This window comes from Vombatus ursinus, unplaced genomic scaffold (genome assembly GCF_900497805.2).
Source record: "Vombatus ursinus unplaced genomic scaffold, bare-nosed wombat genome assembly UNPS02014291.1, whole genome shotgun sequence".
Classification (NCBI taxonomy): Eukaryota; Metazoa; Chordata; class Mammalia; order Diprotodontia; family Vombatidae; genus Vombatus; species Vombatus ursinus.
Genome location: NW_020954069.1, coordinates 545731 through 565503, shown reverse-complemented (window position 1 = coordinate 565503; position 19773 = coordinate 545731). Strand labels below are relative to the sequence as shown.

At 34.5% G+C, this 19773-nt stretch overlaps 1 protein-coding gene across 1 annotated transcript; it reads right to left on the bottom strand.

The window, feature by feature from the left end:
- Positions 1-5326: 5326 nt before the first annotated feature.
- LOC114042199 (olfactory receptor 10AG1-like) lies at positions 5327-14427 on the bottom strand. Its single transcript, XM_027860866.1, has 2 exons — positions 14419-14427; positions 5327-6259 (listed from the first exon to the last, which is right to left on the bottom strand). Exons 1-2 carry the CDS (start codon positions 14425-14427, stop codon positions 5327-5329), a joined length of 942 nt encoding a protein of 313 aa, XP_027716667.1.
- Positions 14428-19773: the final 5346 nt, after the last annotated feature.

Sequence of the window (19773 nt, the reverse complement as noted above, 5' to 3'; positions counted from 1 at the left end):
CTTTCTTTCTTTCTTTCTTTCTTTCTTTCTTTCTTTCTTTCTTCCTTTCTTTCTTTTTCTTTCTTTCTTTCTTTCTTTCTTTCTTTCTTTCTTTCTTTCTTTCTTTCTTTCTTTCTCTCTTTCTTCCTTTTTCCCAATTTAGGTGATTCCTATGAAATTTTAATCCTTGTTTCCTTTGCTAAATCTTCATCCCTAAGGATTCTACTTAACAAGCTTCATAAATGCGTATCCATATTACAGATATGTATGCATATGTATATGCATTTACACATATGTATACATATTACAGATAACCTAGATACAGATATATTTCTCAAGACACAGAAACTGGATCTTTGATAAAGAAAGAATTCAAACATACCTTTCTTGATTGACATAAAATAATACTACCCCACTTCTTTCCTTGAAGACTGTAGAGGATCTATATATACTGAATTAGAGATATACAATTAACTAAATGCATATGACATTTGATCATTAAATCCTGTCTTATCTGCGAAACAATGAACAGGGTTTCATGTTCTTCTAAAATGCTATTCTATTTAAAGTCACTAGACCTGTTTAAATAGAAAAAAGATCCTTCCTCTTCTGTGATCTTATGGGAAAAAGGCCTCTCACATGCTATTTGTCACTTCTTAATGAGAAGCCCAATCTTTTCTTTTTAAGACAAAGTCCAGCATTCTGAATATCCTTAACAAGGTGATACCCTGGAGAGAGCTCTGGGATTAGTTAGGGGACTATGGTTCTAGACTTTTTTTGTGCTGATTGCTGATTATAAAATTGGTGGGAAGTAGTTTTACATAACTTAGCTCTAGTTTCTTCAACTGAAACATAATGATAATGGATGTGATAACTTCTAAAGTTGCTTAAAATTATTGATCTATGATCATAAAATCATAGGATTACTTAGGATACTAGAACTTATTGATTAATGGGGTCCTTGTAAGGAAATAGTTCTGTTAAAGGCAATTTTCCTGAAAAGGTGAGGTATGCACTTCAATAATAAAGGTTCAAATTCTCATTATGTTTGATTTTTTAGAAAAACAAACAAGGCTATCTTTAACCAAAACATTTACCCTCATCTGTAGCAGCTCATTGTATAGTACATAAATGAATATAATGTTTGTCTTTCACCTTTATAGGATGCACAAATGAATCTATAGTCTAGTGGATAAGAAGAGAGTTGTGATGAAAAAAGAACAATTATTTAATTCAATTGATTCAAATATATTTTAAAATATCAAATATATTTTTTTCCTATTAATCCAAAAATGGAAAAGGAAAGGTACAAAAAAAATCATAACAAAAAAGTCAGTCAAATAAAATGAATTCCTTATCTGCTGTGTAATATATGTATGTGTATGCATGTAAAGCTTAGCATAAAAACAAAACCAAAACAAACAAATAAAAAAAGCAAAAAAAGACAACTCTAATATCTTGGCACTGGGTCTCATGACTTCCTGGTAAATAGAGGGATAACAAATGGAAGTAGTGTCAGATTTTATGTTCTTGGGATCAAAGATCACTGCAGAGGGCAAATGCATCCTTGAAATTAAATGATACTTGCTCTTTGGAAGGAAAGCTATGACAAATCTGAACCACATATGAAAAAGCAGAGACATTCTCTTGGCAACAAAGATCTTTATAGTCAAAGTTATGTTTTTTTTCTAATTATTTGATATTGCTCCAATATTTCTCTTTTTCATGGATTTTTATTTTTAATTGGGTCATTCTAATTTTCAGAGTATTTAGTTCTTATATTAGATTTTGTACCATTTGTTTAAGATAGGGGTGAGGAGTCTGCCACCTCCAGGCCACATGTGGCCATCTAAGTCCTCAGGTGTGGTCCTTTGACTGAATATAAACTTCACAGAATAAATCCCCTTAATGAAAAGACTTTTTTCTGTAAAATTTGGACTCAGTCAAAAGGCCGCACATGAGGACCTAGAAGACATGAGTTTCCATTGCCATTCTTTCCTAGCTAATTCATTCTGTATCTCATTTCATTTCTTCTAGATACCTTTGTGATAATTGTGTAGGAGACATTTTTTTTTCTGAGTCTCTACATGGATATATTATAACATAACTCTTTTCTTTTGATTTTACCTTCTGAATATATATATATATATCAGTCCAATGTATTTCATCATAGCATTCCTTATTTCTTTAGTTTTCTCATCTAAGAATCCTCAGTGTCAGGGTTGTAAAGATATACTTGAGTCATGCTCTACTCCTTAACCCCTTCATAATGTATGAAGTCTTTCACTTATCCTGAAGGTGTTTACCAGATGTTGACCCTTCCTTCTAGGTTTTCCAGGGCTACTCTAAGTCTGGGCAATAGCTAGGGCCTGCTTCTTTCCTGTGGAAAAGCTGGTCTCATGCACAATTTTCAGCTTAGAAACTTTCCCACACCATTCTGCAAGACTGAGTTACTCTTCCGTTGCTAGTCACCTGCCACTGCACGTTGGGGTCACCTCAAGGTTGACTTTGCTTAGAATCTTTCCCTTGCCACTAGATTTATATTGGCTCCTCCAATTGAGCACAGCTGAACTCTGAGGCTATCCTGAACTCTACACATGATCTCTCCAAATGGTCTGGGACATATTTGTATCATGTCTTCTGGAGCAGTAGGTACCTCCAAAGTGCCTACTTCAGAGTTTCTGCCATACTTCAATTTTCTTTCATGCATCTCCAGTCTTAGTGGAAGAATCTACACCTGATTTACTTTTTAAATTTTTACCCTTCATGTGTGCTTATAAAATATCACTTCAGTTTTTGTGAGGTGCCTGAACTCCTATAAATCCTAAAATATTATCATCTTCCCACAATCCCTGTACCTGCTTTTTTTCAATTTGAAGAACATTTAATTTGGCTTGAAAAATGCTAGGCATATCAATTCTAAACATTTTTAATATATTTTGAGCCTGACTCAGAATCCTTTTCATTATTAGATTTTCATCCATGATCATGAAATTCAACTATCATTTAAAAGGTCTTGTTCAGCTGTTAAATTTCTAAATATTTGACTTTACAATGCAGTCTTTCTTATTGTCAACAGGAACAAGAAATTAAAAAAAAAACTGTGCTTCTAAAAAAATAAATTTCATGTCCAAAGCTTTATGAAATTTACAATGATTAATTCTCAGAGTATCACATGTCAGAATACTAGTCAACAGAAATCTTTGGATGTTTTCTCAAAGTTTAATAAGCATGATTCAGAAAAACAGAAGATTTCTTTATGAATATTTGCTATATACATATCGATAAGTTCAATTTAGACTTTTTACAATATTTTAGAATACCTATTGCAGTTTTTATGAAGATCTCTAAACTTAACTTCAATATTAATATGCTATTTTTGCATGGAATGAATCTTGAATTTTAAAGGATATTTTAGAATAGTGCAAAGGAGTTTAAAGGCTAGATATTTTTTTAAAGATATGACCAGCAATATATTTCTGTCATCTTTGGGCCTTAGTTAAACAATTTGAAGACTAATTTTGAAATTGAAATCAGGGTTAAGATTGTTGTTGGTTTTATGGATGGTGGTGGTGTTTGGTAATAGCAACTCAGAAAAATTATAATCTATGAATGTCCAAAGGAGTTAAACTTTGCATCATTTTAGGGCATTGGTCTTGAACAAAACCCTGAAACTGAAAGAAGTTTTTTAGAAATAATTTCATTAAATCAGTTGTGAAGACTGGAGAGCTGGAAAGAGTTGTACCTCCTTCTCAAGACTCTGTGGGTTAACCAAAAACATGACCTTGGTGGACCCAAAACAAGCCTTTGATGGGATCAAGCATTCCTTTCAGCAATCCTTAACTCCTTTAAAAAGTCTCTGTAGTCTAAATGACATACACTTTACCTTCTGGTAAAGAATACATAGCCACATGAAGCTAGGTTTGGACACTATTAATGAATAATAAAGTACCTCTGCCAATGGGCCAGAAGTATTGTGATCATTTAGAAAGAGAAGTGATGATGTCTAAGACATTTACCCTCCAACATCAAGAATAGATGAAGATAGACTAACCTTGCCACAGCCACAAATGCCACTTTGCTCCTCACTGAAGTGATAAAGAGCTAAAGCATGAGGATTGTGGATGTTTGAATATCTTATTTTTCTTGTTTCGTTGTAATTTACAAAGATGAACCAACTCTTTCTTGCATGTTTCTGGTTTCTGACCTTCAATAAAATTTATCTCCAATATAGTCTTCCCTGAATTAACTAATGTAGCTGTAAGCCTAAGACAACTCCAGCCACTTTTTCTTCCCCCATCATTAGGAGAACAGCATCTACATTTTAAATGTCTAGTTCCCAGAATGGAGACCCAGTATTAATATGCCTCAGTGTTATAACAGTATTATACATTTACTGGTCCAGTGCAGATGACATGTAGATAGTTTCACAAAGTCACATTGAATTCTTTGTCAAGTCATAGAATAAACACAGTAGACAGAAAAGAAAATCATGTTGACAAGAACCTCTTTGTTGTCTTTGTGGGTTGTATATGTTTTTTTTTTTTAATGAATGTATTTTTGGACTAAAAGTGTCACTGAAGTTTTATTTTGATAGTACAGTTAAGGAGGGGAAGTGCTAAGTTCTGAGGGAGATATATATTTTAGGCAAAACATGATCCCTGCAAAATAATCAACTTAAAAAAATTACAAATTGGCATAAATAAAGACATCAACTAATAGGAATAAAGGACCTACTCTGGACAAGGGAATATTTTAGATCTGGTAGATTAAAAGACAAAAATCAAATATTTTCTGCCCTCAAGGAGCTTACATTCTATAGGGGAGACACATGTACATGATAAGGACAAAACATCTCCTTAATCATTAAGGACAAGTTAAGTTAAGAACAAAAAACTTCCCTGGTAGGACAACATCTTATAAAGAGAAGAAAAGCTATTTGAGAAGACACTTGGGTCTGAGAATACCATGCAAGAAATACAAAGAATTATTTTTTTACGTTTAAATAATATATCTTGACATGTCATCTACACATTACACATAAATATTATTGGATCTGGTTCTGAAATATTGAGATAATTGCATTAGTTCATCAGATCAGTCCAGACTTATGACTGTTTATTTAGAACACTATTCAATACTCACTAATTTTGTTCCTTGGTGGTGCATAAGTATAATGAATATCATGTTGAAAAGAGAAAATTTATTCTTAAGATTTGATGTTATTACTTAGAAATAATACGTATTTTAGTCAGGGATAAGGAAATATACTGAAAGGGGATTTCTATAGAAACTGAAACTGTGAGAAAAAAGAAGACACCAGTCTTTATTTTCCCTTTTACCATATTCATTTAGATAAAATTTTCATCAATGCAGCAATGACATCCTTATTCCTTAGGCCATATATCAAAGGGTTAAACATTGGGGTCACAATGGTATAGAAAAGAGAGAGCACTTTGTCTATTCCTGGGGAGTGTGAGGACTTAGGTCTTAAATATGTTATGATAGCAGACCCAAAGAAGAAGGCCACAACAATTAGATGGGATGAACAAGAGGAAAAGGCTTTAGATCTCCTCATGCCCACTGGCAGATTCAGAATGGTAGCAATGATATTGACATAGAACCAAATTATCAAAAGAAAGGGTACCAAAACAAACAGCATAGCCAAAGCATAAACAAATAATTCATTTATAGAGGTGCCCCCACAGGCCAACTTCAGTAAGGGAAAAATGTCACAGAAAACATGATTAATTTTATTAGAATCACAAAAAGACAGAGAGAAAACCAGGTATGTCTGCCCTATCTGCACTGGGCACCCACATATCCAGGACCCAACCACCAGCTGGATACACACTTTTTGATTCATTATGACAGGATAGTGGAGAGACTTACAAATGGCCACATAGCGGTCATATGCCATCACAGCTAAGAGGAAGCACTCAGCACCTCCCAGAATAAGAAAAACACAAAGTTGTACAACACAGGCCATGAAAGAAATATTTCTGTTTTGAGTCCAAATGTTCATCATCATTTTGGGAAGGATAATTGATGTGTAACAGGTTTCCAAAAAGGAAAAATTTCCTAGGAAAAAATACATGGGTGTATGGAGAGCTGGATCAGTCTTGGTTATTACAATGATGAGTCCACTTCTCATTAGAATACTCAAGTAGATGACTGTGAAAATCCCAAACAGAAAGACTTGGAGGTTTGGTAGCTCATAAAATCCCGGGATAACAAATTCTTCCACCATAGTGAGATTTTCTTCTCCCATTTTCTCTTTCTTTTCTCCCATTCTTTCTTTCTTTTCTTTTCTTTTTTGACAAAGTGAATTCAGATAGGATGGGTTACTTCACTCCTCTGGAACTTAAAACCATCCTCTAAAATGGATGTTTTGAATTAGATATATCAAGTTACTTTGTTTTCTAATATCTGTTCTAGATTATAATGTATTTTCAATTCAAGAATTCAATAAACTTTTATTATATTAAGATACTATGCATCTCAATAAAACTATTTTAAAGTTTCTATGAACAATGAATTAAAATTCCATTACTGCTATTTTATTTTATGTGTTTTAAGGACCCAGCACTGAAATTAAAAAAAAAAAAAACACAAGCAAAGAAAGAAACTCAATACTTGGGAATATTTCATATTAAAAGTATAGCTAGAAATTGACTTCTGTTGAAAACTGAGAAATAATAATATATGGGAAAAATAGTACTCAAAATATCATAATTTAATATGCTGTTCTACATTTCAAGAACATAGAAAACATTTTTTTTTAGTACTTGAAGGGACCTGCAATGTCTTATCTACTAACTCACATATGATATAGATAAAGGAAGTGAGGCTTAGAGACCATAAGTGAATCCAATATTTCTAACACCAGATACCATTCTCATTTCATTATACCATTCTTTTCATTGTTATTAAAACTCTCAAGAAAAGAAGTTATTTATTCCTTATGGGATTGGAGAAATGCAAATGAATTTACTTTTGTTAAACATGATTCACTTCTAATGTACACATAACTATTTTCATATTTTAACATTCTATCTTTTCTCCCCCTTGATCAACATAGTCAAGTCTCCTCTCCATTAATCAAAAAACTACTCTATTTTTAATAAGTCAAAGTTCAAATGATTACTTTTCTTAACCATTCTCTTTAATCATTCAAATCCATAACAATCTCTAGTTACATGAATTTTTAGAGCATTGGTTGTACCATCTGCTTAATATTGAAGTCTTATTTATAGCTGTCTTTTTATTATAATATAGATATCTGATAGAAAAATTTTCTATATCTCTGTTTACTTTGCATATAAGCACTCAAAATTTTATTTATTATTACTCCATAGTACCCGTTGTCTTGGTAGTAAAATTTTAGGCTTCTAGAAGAGACCATCTACTACAAAATAACTTCCTGACAGCCTTATCTCTCTGATTCCACCATTAAAAATCCTTCTTTGGGTTTAGGATTTGTCTCCTTTTGATTTACCTTGTAATTGACAAGGAAGGATAGATCCAAGTGGATTATCCTTGAATAAAGTGTTATAAGAAGTGACAGAAAGAAACATGTCACAGGTGGTGCAGGTGGGAGATGGATTAAGGTCAATGGAGGGAGGATACATTGTGTGATAAGATGAAAAGAGCACTGCAAATGCAAATAAGGGGATATAATAAACATAGCACCAACATTAATAATCTATAAAAATTTGGTCTGCTCCCTAATGTAATTTCTTGATAGTTAATCTCATCTGTTGATGGATCTCATTACATTCAGTATGCATTTTTGATTTTTAAATAATTTTCCTGCTTTATTTCCTGCTTTACATTTATTATACTCATTTTAAATTATCAGAACTTCTATAGTGGAAAAAGTTTTGAACACTGTGTTGCAAGGAACACTGGATTGACCATTAAGGGACATAATTGAAATGTATTGCTGTCACTTAGAAGCAGAATGATATGAGAATTTAACTTCACTATAGCTTAGGCTCTTCATAAAAAATGGGGAAAATAACATTTGGATTGACTGACTGTGCTGAAATGAGACACTGAAAAATACTTTTGAAATATAAATTAAAAATATCCCAAAGAGTCATGTTTTAATCCCCAACTAAAATCTTATACATCAATCCTTAATTCTGAGGCATCATTTTCGCCTTTATAAAATGAAAAATTTTCACTAGATGGTCTATGAAATCTCTTACTGAAGATGACACACTATGTCACATTTCCTAAGGTCCTTTCTAGCTCTGATCTTGTTGTCTAAGCTTCCAACATTCTCTAACAATCTAGGAAATACTTGTTGAGTTAAGGTAGAAAAAAAAAACTCTCTAATTCAATTTAGAAAGTAGCCAAAAGAATGAGGACACTGGTATTCCTCTCCCTGCTCTTCCCTCATAAAAATAAATAAATAAATAAATAAAAACACCTGCTTAATACTTTGTGATCCTTTGCCTAAATTTGAGTTAATAATTATCATAAAATTCAAATCCCTTATGACATATAGACTTCAGAGAAACTTTTTCAACAAAAAAATGGAATAATCAGATTAATCACTGCCATATCTAACAAAGGACCTCTTTAGTATAACTGTTGGGTTTGACCCAAGATTCCCATTTCTCTCTTTTTCCATGATAAACATATACATACCAAGGAGAGTTGATGGCAATATTAAAAAACAATAAAATTACAAGGAACCTTTCTCTTTATTTTTAGAGTTTTCAAATATAAGTACATATTTGTTCTAAGCTCTACAGGTCAATGTCTCAAGGCTCTGCTTTCCCCAAAAGAAGTTAGTTAAATTTAGAATTGGATTGTGTTGATAAAAATGCACAAAATTACCAGGAAAATGTGGATCTCCTTCTCTTGACTCAGAAAAGTAATATGTTTGAATAAGGAAATTTGCATGTGTTTCCACAATAACTTTATACACTTTTTAAAATATATTGTCACTTGATTTCATATTTAAAAAAATGTTCCTGCCCTTTGATCTTTTCTATTATTTGCAACTTTTTCTATCACATGTGATTACTATGAATTCTTATAATAATTTTAGCATAAAAGTCCATTACATCACAAAGATATTCAACTTTCTCAAGTGTTCTCCTGGACATGACCCTGTATGGTGTGATTATGATTCAAAACTGAAAGCTCTAAATGCTGTCCAGCAAAGTTAGGTTTTGTAGGACCAAGTGCTTCCTTATCATGGTATCATATCTTTTTTTCATTCTCTTTGATGAATATCAATTTCTTAATAGGAACATAGATTTTAAAGCTTACCTCAAGGAGATGAGATAAAATGCAAGCCATAAATTTCATTGAGAAAAAAAGGAAGGAAAATAAGTTAAGCTTACCTTACTCAAGGAACATTAAATAATATTCATCTTTTTTTCTTCAATGAATATTTTTAAACTATATACACACTATACAATAATAGTTTGTATTTACATAATGCTTTTCATTTAGCTTAGCAAAGCATTTGAAATAGTCTCATTTAGTCCTCAGAATAGCCAAGTGAGAGAGATTTGAAAGTTATTATCATTCCCCTTTTATAGAAGGAACAGAGCCTCAAGTGGCTTACTTGATTATTCATGATTACGTAGCTAATATCAAATAGTAAATTGAAGGTGAGATTACTCTTTATTCCCATTCCATAAGTCATTCCGCTACGTTTTGCTGCTTTTCAATTAAGCATTAAAAGCTACAGTCTCCCACCCCAAACCATGCTAATCAGACTTCTCTCCCTTCTAAGAACGCTTCTGTGTTTTGAAAGGAATTAGAGATAATTAAATAGACAGTATTCTACTCTCTAGACTTTTGGGGTACTTTTCTCCCAGGCCACTTTTCAAATTTTAATTAGAGACAAAGTCTTCTGACTGTAAGTCCAGTGCTCTAAATATTGTTAATGGGGATATGAATCATAATAAAAAGAGTCAAGTTTTGAGTAAGAATGCATCATTACCATCCTGGACACTGTTACTTTCTAATTGCTTCATATTTGGTAAATAATTACATCTACATCAGTCTCAGTTTCCTCATTTGCAAAATGAGGACAGTTCTGGCTGAACTTGTGCCACTGATTTGTGGTAAGATGTGCACTTGGTGAATAAAAAAGTACATCAATTTTATTTTTTTTTTGTTTTTGCTAGGCAATGGGGTTAAGTGACTTTTCCAGGGTCACACAGCTAGTACGTGTCAAGTGCCCGATTTCAGACCAGATCTAGATTATAATGTATTTCCAATCCAAGAATTCAATAAACATTTATTAGATTAACATATTGTGCATTCCAATAAAACTATTTTAAAGTTTCTATGAACAATGCATTAAAATTCCATTATTGTTATTTTATTTTATGTGTTTTAAGGACCCAGCTCTGAAATGAAAATCAAACAAACAAAGAAACTCAATACTTTGGAACATTTCATATTAAAAGTGGCGCTAAAAATTGGCTTCTGTTGAAAACTGAGTCCTCTTGACTCCAGATTGGTGCTCTATCCATTGTACCACCTATCTGTCTCTAAAGTACATCAATCTTAATTCAGATTTGTGAGAATAATGATATTCAATATTTAACATCAATTCTTTGGAACGATAAACCCATTTTTCTTGAACCAATCTTTTCTCCTTTTCCCCCTCCCTTTGTATAATCTCCCTTTTGAAAAGAAACTGGATACAATATTACAAGAAATTATTAAGAAAAATTGTACTGATTTCTAGAACAAAAATATAGAGTAGAAATACAAAGAACCCAGTGATCATCACCTTCAAGAGATTCTAGGAAGAAAACAAAGGAATGTCATAGCAAAGGTTCAAAATTCCCAGATTAAAGAGAAAATATGGCAGATAAAAAAGCAAATACTGCAGAAAATACACTAAAAGATCATAGGTCTTGGTATATTATATTTCAAAAAGCAAAAGAGTTGGGGTTGCCTCCAAAAATAACTTATCCAGCAAAGTTGAGTATAATCCTAAATGAAAAAAAAAAGGTTATTTGACAAACTGAAGGACTTTCAGGTATTTGTAACAAAAAGACCAGAACTCAATGGAAAATTTGATATAAAAGATCCAGTAAAAATATAAAGAAAACATTAATTCTAATTATAAAGCACTAGTTAAGGTAAAACTGTTAACTTATTACATATATATATATATTCATATATATATATGAAAATGTCATTACTCTTAAAACTTTCAGTACTGAGGTAGTTTGAAAGAAAGGTTAGGGCTGATCTGTGTATGATGTAGTGCTTCTTTAAAAAATGGGTAGGAAAAGGTAAAAAGGAGCAAATATCTCATTAAAACAGGGAGTGAAAGGAAGAACTAATGCACAGTAAGTTGGTGAGAGTGGAGTGCTGTTAATATTGGAAACTTACTCTCATCTGAGTTGAAAAGTAAGCAACATATACATCTGAAGAGGTTGAAAAGTTTTCTGAACTTCTAGAAAGGTGAGAGAACTAGAGGATAGGGTTGGGTACAGACTTTTAGAAGGATGAGGTGTGTAAAATAAGAAATAAGAGGGTAAGGGGAGAGATGAGATAACAGGGATAGGGTGAAAGAGAGGCTGAGAAGGGAAAGAGTAAGTAAAAATAATTGGGCAAAAGTCACTGTCTTGCACCATTAACCAGGGTGAGGTCAGGGTGGGTGCATGATCTAGATATAGAGAGAAATTTTGATTACAGGAAATTAGAAAGATTTTTTTTTTCTGCAAATGGAACAGATATGGCTGGGATCAGAGAAAGGACTGAGGATTGATAGGGAATTTTTTGCGAAGTTTCATCAGAAAGGGGTTTAGTGTCTAAAATGTATGAAGAAATTTGTCAGGAGTGCAGGTTAATGGGTGGTCAGGGTTGTAGGCAGGCAGTTTTCCTAAAGAAAATTGGGATGATTTGTGACCATGTGGGGAGAAGCTCTAGATCATTTTGATTGGAAAGATGCAGATTGAAGCAGCCTTGGGATATCATTTCTCACCTGCCAGTTTGACTAGAATGATAGAAGGTGAAAGTGACAAATATTGGAGGGGATAAGGAAACATTGGGACACTAATTAATTGCTGGTGGAATTGTGAAATGATCCAGTCATTTTGAGGAATAGTCTGGAATTATGCCCAGACTTATTAAACTACTTATGCCCTTTGACTCAGCAATACTACTGCTTAATCTAGTTCTGAAGATAACTAGAGAAAGTGGAAAAGAGTCTGTATGTCTTAGAATGTTTGTAGTAGGTTTCTTTGTGGTGGCAAAGAACTGGAAATTTCAGGAACATCCATAGATTGAGGAGTGGCTGAATAGATTGTGGTGTGTGATTGTGGTAGAGTACAGCTGTGCTGTGTGAAGTGATGAGCTCATTGATTTGGGAGAGACATGGACAGACTGTCATGACATAATGAACAGTATAATGAGTAGAATCAAGAGAACATTGTACATAACAGCAATATTGTTTTAAACAGGATTTTGAATTAATAAGTTATTTAGACTATTTATAAATGCCCAAATTAACTATAAAAGACATATGAAAAAGCTGCTATCTGCATACAGAGAAAGAACCAATAAATAGGAGTATGTATAGAATAGTTTTACACACACAAGCACACATACACACACACATGCTTATTTGGGTCTAATGGTAGCCATTTCTAGTGTGTGGGGCGCAGAGAAAGAAAAAAAAGAAAGTTGCATGATCATTTTGTTGTATATTTAAAAGGAATAGGAAGTTGTGCAAAGTAGATTTGAAGTTCCATGTGCAATCATCTTTTTTATTATACCATGTTATGGAAATGCTTGTTTGATTCCACACATTAAAAATTAAATAAAAAAGAACATGTAGCATGATTCTTGCCCTAAATAAAGAAGTTTCTTAAATTCTTTAGACTGACAACTCCAAATGCATTTATCACAGTCTTACACTTATTAGATCAACATCAGAGAAATGGATTAATCATAGTATGACATGGAGTTTTATTTCATTTAGATTATTGCTTGTGCAACTTTTGGCAAGCCACCTTTCTTTTTGTGACCTCAGATTGTCTGACTGTGAATTGAAGAAGATGGATTAGCTCACTACAGTTGGGGTTTCGTGGTGTGTTGTTGGAGTCATCTCAAAAGAATTCAGACTCAGACCAGCTCTAAACCAAGCAAAGGCAATTATTGAGGGTTATATCCTCCAGAGGACTGGGTTCCCTAAAGGAACCAGCAATTTCAGGAAAACAAGACAGGCAGTTTTATAGTGTATTATAACACTATAGAAATATTATAGTGTATTGTATATTATAATATAATATATTATAATATAATATATTATAGTGTATTATAACACAACAGAAATTATGAATATTAAAAAGGTAGGAGGGATTTGTAAAGGGATTAGGTAATAGGAGAGGGGTCCCAGTGTTGGTGGAATTACACATACTATTACCCATAATGCATACATAAAAAACACATTGAGGAATATGTATGTATGATAATATTATAATAAGCCTCGCTATGTCAAAAGTCCACCTAAAGGACAGCTTTTGCTATTACTGTGCAGGTGTCTACTTAGGGAAATCCTTTGTATTGTTTTGGGGTCCACATTCTCCTCAGGCATCTTGGTGGTGATGCTTTATGATTGGCTGGCTATTGTGGTCATGTCTGAGATGAGATGAATGTAGTTGTGGTTGAATTCATTAAAATACCTATTGTTTCTTCAAGAACTATGGGGAATGGGTCTGGGGGCAGTGGCTAGGATTACATAACATGGACCCTCCTGCTATTGGGGCATGACTTCATAGACATACCTGCTATTCTAGTGAGGTAGTGAGGCATATATGAACAAGTTAGGATATTGAATAGGGGGGCAGTGGCTAGGTAGGGGCAGTGGGCTTGCTGTTCAGTGATCCTATGATTGAGTCTGGGGGTCTGTGGTGTGGTTAAAGCCAGGTTGTATGGTTATATCAGGACATTCCTGCTATTCAGTGAGGCCCATACAGAAGTTAGAATATTGGGGCTGGGAACAGACTTATTAGGACTCTGTCATTATCATGGTCCATTATGCCTCTAAATTCAAGTACTCAATAACCTGAACAGGCATAGAACAACCTGAACTTAGAAAATTATCGATAATAGGTGTTGTTTGCATAGTAACTAACAGTATTATTATCCTGTGCTCCTACTCATTGTGTCCCTGTAGGAGAGGTCTAGGTTACTGCTTCATGATTCTAGTACTATGCAAGGAGTCTAGTTATCAAAATTAATCTTATTTAATTAAATTATATCAAATTCCTCTATATACTTCATATTATGTTAGCATCATTCATTGTAAATGATACTAATGTATGGATACAACCTGAGGAGACAGAACTTCAGAGGTTTTTAAAAAAGGTTGATGAGCAAAGGTTTGAAATAATTGAAATGAAGAGGAGACTTGGACTGGAGAGATCTGATATATTTGGAAACATGGTTCATTTCTCTCTTTCTCTCTCTCTCTCTCCCTCTATCTCTATGTGAGTGTATTTGTGTATGTGTGTAAATATTCACAGACATATATATAAACATAATATATATTTATAATATATAAATAAATTATACAAACACACATATATATGGAGAAAGAAAAAGAGAGAGAGAGAGAGAGAGAGAGAGAGAGAAAGAGAGAGAGAGAGAGAGAGAGAGAGAGAGAGAGAGAGAGAGAATAGCCCTTGGCATGGAGAACATTGAGGAGATGAATACTGTAGACTTTTAGATCTAGAAAGTGATGATAAAGAAAAAAATCTGCCGCCGAACATTACATATCCGGGTAGCACCAAAATTGTTCCCATCATCCACATTAGAGAGAAGGAAGAAATAGAAGATACTACTCAAGATGCCCAACTCTTAGGTATAAACAAGTGAATGAAGCTGGATTTCTATAGTTAGCTCAAAATATGAGAATGCTATATTTTCTTCTAACTTATTACTAATGTTACAATGGGCTAATTTAATCATTTTTTTCTGGGACTCAATGTATTCACATATAAAATGAGGAGCTCTGAGGTTTCTTCTAGCCTGAAGTATATGAGTTTATGTGGTCTTTTGTTCTTTCCATTCAATTTTCACTTTTACAAACTAGGAGTTATCTTTGAGTCCTCGCTATTTGTTTCCCCAATATATAACTTGATTTTGCCTCTGCATTGCATCTCATATATTCAACTTTCTCTCATCTTACAGTGCCACAATTCTAGTTCAGGCCATTCTCATCTCACACTTGGAGTACTGCAATAGCCTGCTTCTGTACCTACTTGCCTCTGGGCTCTCTCCCCTCCAATCCTTCCTCTACTCACCCATCAAAATGACTTCCCCAAAGTACAGATCTGACCATGTCACTACTCTATTCAATAAATTCCAATGGTTTCCTACCATCTCCAGAATCAAAATGCTCTGTTTGGCATTCAATGCCCTTTGAAATAATATTCTACCTTTCTAGTCTTCCTGTACTCCCCATCACATATTCTTCAATCTAGTGGCACGGTTCTCCTGATTATTCCATGAGCAAACCACTCCATTTCTTGGCTCTTGGCATTTTCTCTAGTTGTCCCTGATACATGTAAGGTTCTCTCTCTTCAACAATGCCTATTATCTTCTATGGCTCCCATTAAGACCCAATTAAATTCTCTTATTTTTCAGTAAGTCTTTCTCAACCCTCTTAACTCTAGTGCCTTTTCTCTGTTAACTATTTACTATTTTTCCTATCTATTGATTATGTTGTATATATTAATTTGAATATACTCTCCCCCCCCCATTTAAATTGTAGGATCCTCAATTCTGGAGTGAAGATGGTGGACTAAGCTGAAACTCACTGTAACTCTTCCATATTCACCTCCAAAAACCATAAAACAGCATCACAAAATAAATCCTGGAACATCAGAACCAGCAAAAAGACAGGGTGAGATATTTTTTGGCCCAAGAAACTTCAGAAATTGGCAGGAAAGGTCAATCTGACTTGGGTAAAAGGGGAGCAAAGTCAAGGACAGGAAGCATCCCAGCAAACAAGCAGCAAGCTCCACTTCAGTAAACCAGCAGGAGATTCCGAGCCCCAGTGCAGTGGGACAGGCATACACCAACACCAGGACCCCTCACAAACCTCAACATAGCCAGTGGAACAGGCAGACTCCAGCTCAGAGAACTGCTTCAGCATAGCCCCAGGCAAACAGAAAGCCATGCAGGGACACACCACAATGTACTTTCCACAGGGAAACATAGAAACACCCCACAGGTTTCAGCACACAGCAGACACTAGCAATGTTATCACTACTCACACCAAAAAAGCTGTCAGACCCTTATGGCCTCTAGCAGTGCCAGTCACCCCTACCACACCCCCTCAGCACAGCACCAGAAACAAGGATCCCATGTGGACCTCAGGGCAACATCAGTGCAGCACCAAGTAAACAGCCATGGTCTGTAGCACCTGGCACAAGAAACCTGAGACACCTCTTCTACCCCAGGAACAGAGCTCAAATTTGAAAGAAAGGGAAATGGCTAAAAAAGATGAGCAAAAATAACAAAAAAATGAATCTGGCCATACAAAGTTATACTGGTGACAGGGAAGACCAAGACACAAACTGAAAAGAGGACAATAGTGTCAAAATACCTATGGGCAAAGCCCCAAACAAAAGTGGGAAGTGGTTACAAGTCCAGAAAAAAACTCATGGGAGAACTCAAAAAAATTTTAAAAAAGCTCAAAAATCATATTAGAGAAGTAGAAGAAAAATTGGTGAAATAAATTAGAATGATACAAGAAAATTGTGAAAAAAAGAGTCAACAGCTTGGGAAAAGAAAACAACTACTTGAAAGATGGAATTGGCCAAATGGAAAAGGAAATCCAAAAGCTAAGGATAATAACTACTTAAAAGTTAGAATTGGACAAGTGGAAGCTAATGTCTCTATGAGACATCAAAAATGAATCAAACAAATTCAAAAGAATGAAACAAAGAGAAGAAAATACAAAATACCTCACTGGAATAACAACAGATGCGTTAGAATCCTTGGAGTACCTGAAAGTCATAATCAAAAGGAGGACCTGAACAGCATCTTTCAAGAAATTGGCAAGGAAAAACTGCTTCGATATCCTGGAACCACAGTGCAAAATAGCCATTGAAAGAATTCGCTGTTCACCTCAGGAAATAGATCCCAAAATAAAAATTTCAAGGAACATTGTAGCCAAATTACAGAACTCTGAGGTCAAGGAAAAATCCTTCAAGTAGCCAGAAAGAAACAACTGAAATATCATGGAGCCACAGTCAGGATTACACAGAATTTAGCAGCTGCAACATTAAAGATTGGAGGTCATGGTACATGATATTTTGTAAGGCAAAGGAGCTAGTACAATAACCAAGAATCACCTACCTGGTGAAATCAAGCATAATACTTCAAGGGAAAAATCATCATTCAATGAAAGGAAAGGATTTCAAGCTTTCATAAGAGGACCAGGATTGAACAAAATATTTGATCTCCAATATAAACACCCAAAACAAGCCTAAAAAGGGGAAAAAAGGGGAGGAAAGAAAGTGTAAGGGATTCAATGGAGCTGAACTGTTTACATCCCTTCATAAGAGGATGATACTTGTAATTCCTAAAAATTGAACCACTAATAGTACAGCTAGAAGGAATATACATAGACAGTGTGCATAAGTGTAGGGTGAATTTGAGTGAATAACATAAAAAATAAGGAATAAGAAAGAGGAGTACACTGGGTGAAGAAGAAATGGAGAGGTAGAATGTAGTATATTATTTCACATGGAAAAGCTATTTTAGCGGAGGGAAAGATGGGAGAATAAGTGATGGGCACTATTAATAATATAAACAGTCAGTTGAAAATAGAAATGTATCTTACTCAACAGGAAAGTAGGAGAGGAGGAGATTAAGTAAATGTGGAAGAACTAACAGAAGAGAGGCAGACCCAGGAATACACAGACACATACTATCTCCATCTATGTTTGTCTATCTATCTATCTATCTATCTATCTATCTATCTATCTATCTATCTATGTATTTATATATCTATCCAACTTTACATACACATATATACATACATACATACACACATAGGCACATACATGCATATATATATACACACAGAAACACACATACAAGTATGTACATATTATGTATGTGTATACTTGTATAATTGTATGTGTATATGTATGTATATGTGTTTATACATATACATGCCATTTCCTTCTCCAGCTCATTTTACAAATGAGGAAACTGAGACAAAGAGGGTTAAGGGAACCCTATGAGGGTTGCCTCATAGGGAAGAAATATACATAGCACCAAAGACCACTAAGACAGTCATTAAATTTAGCCATATTGGTGCTAAATGGCTTATATTTGAGGACAGTCTTATGGCATGGCAAATGAGCCACTCAGATTAAGAACGAGGATAGAGTCTCATTACCGAAGAAATACATACATCTCTCTCTCATCTGTTTGCATTTGTCTCATTAATTAGATTGTAAAATCCTTGAACAGAGGGACTTTCTTTTGCATCTTTTTTTGTATCCTCAGTGCTTTGCACTGTGCCTATCATACAGTAGCTTAATAAATATTTATTGATTGATTGATGACAAAGAATGGAATAGAAAATGTAGTCATGATGGACATGAATTTTTTTGAATATGTTTAGTTATGTGGAGATGAATAAATGTCAACAATAAGGATAGAAGGAAAGGTAGTGTAAATGGATAGGATGGACCTTAAAAGAAAAAAAAAAGTGATTTCAGTCCATGATAAAGAAATCCTGAAGATGTGACTCTAGAAAACTAATAATCACCCATTTCTTCCTCCATTTCAAAAAGATATAGTCAGTAAAAGGCATGCACCCAAATAGAGGGTAGATCAAGGCAAGGAATATTCTAAAGGTTAAATTAAGTCTCAGGCATAATGACACAGTTACAAATATTATTTCATGACACAAAAAATTTACAATATGTAAGTTTAGAATACAGTGCAAAAGCTAACAAAAGGGTCATCATAGTAGGCAATGACAGTTGAAATTCTAAGGATGATAAGAATAAAGATGGAATTTAGAAAGACATACTAACAGTATTCATCATGTCATTCTTTCAATGAACCTTCACATACTGACTTTATGCCAGACACTTATCTAAGCTTTGAGGATGCAATGAAAAACAAAACTGGTCTCTGTCCTCAGATTACATTTTAATGGGTCAACAACATACACACACACGTGTGTGTGTGTGTGTGTGTGTATTCAAAACATATGAGATAAGTGCACAGTAGAAGAAAATTAACATTAAAAAGGATTTCAGGGGAGCCAACATGGCAGAATAAAAAGGTAGTTGCTCTCATCTTCCCCTATCATCCTCTGAAAACCCAGAAAATATCACCCCAGAAAAAACCCTGGAACAGCTGAACCAGAAGAAAAACCGGGTGCAGCAGTGCAGTAGCCCAGGTAGCTAGAGGGATTAAAGGGAAAGGCCCCTCTTACCCTGGGGAAAGGGGATCAGTACAAAACAGGAGTTGCCCAGCCAGCTAGTGGAAAGACCCACTTTAGCACACCAGGAGGAGATTCTGGTGCCTCGTCATTCTACAGCAAATGGGTCTCCCAGTGCCTCAGCAAAACTAAGGGAAGCAGCACTACAAAGGATCCCAGGCGGATAAGCACCCAGCTGCATTCATCTGAAAGGAGCTGAAGAAAGCAACGTAGAAGTGCCAAAAAGTTCCAGCCTTGTTGATTCCAGCCCAACACCAGGTAAGCTGTCAGAACCCTACAGCCTTCAATTGCCAATATAAGAGGCCCCAGCTCCCAAAGCC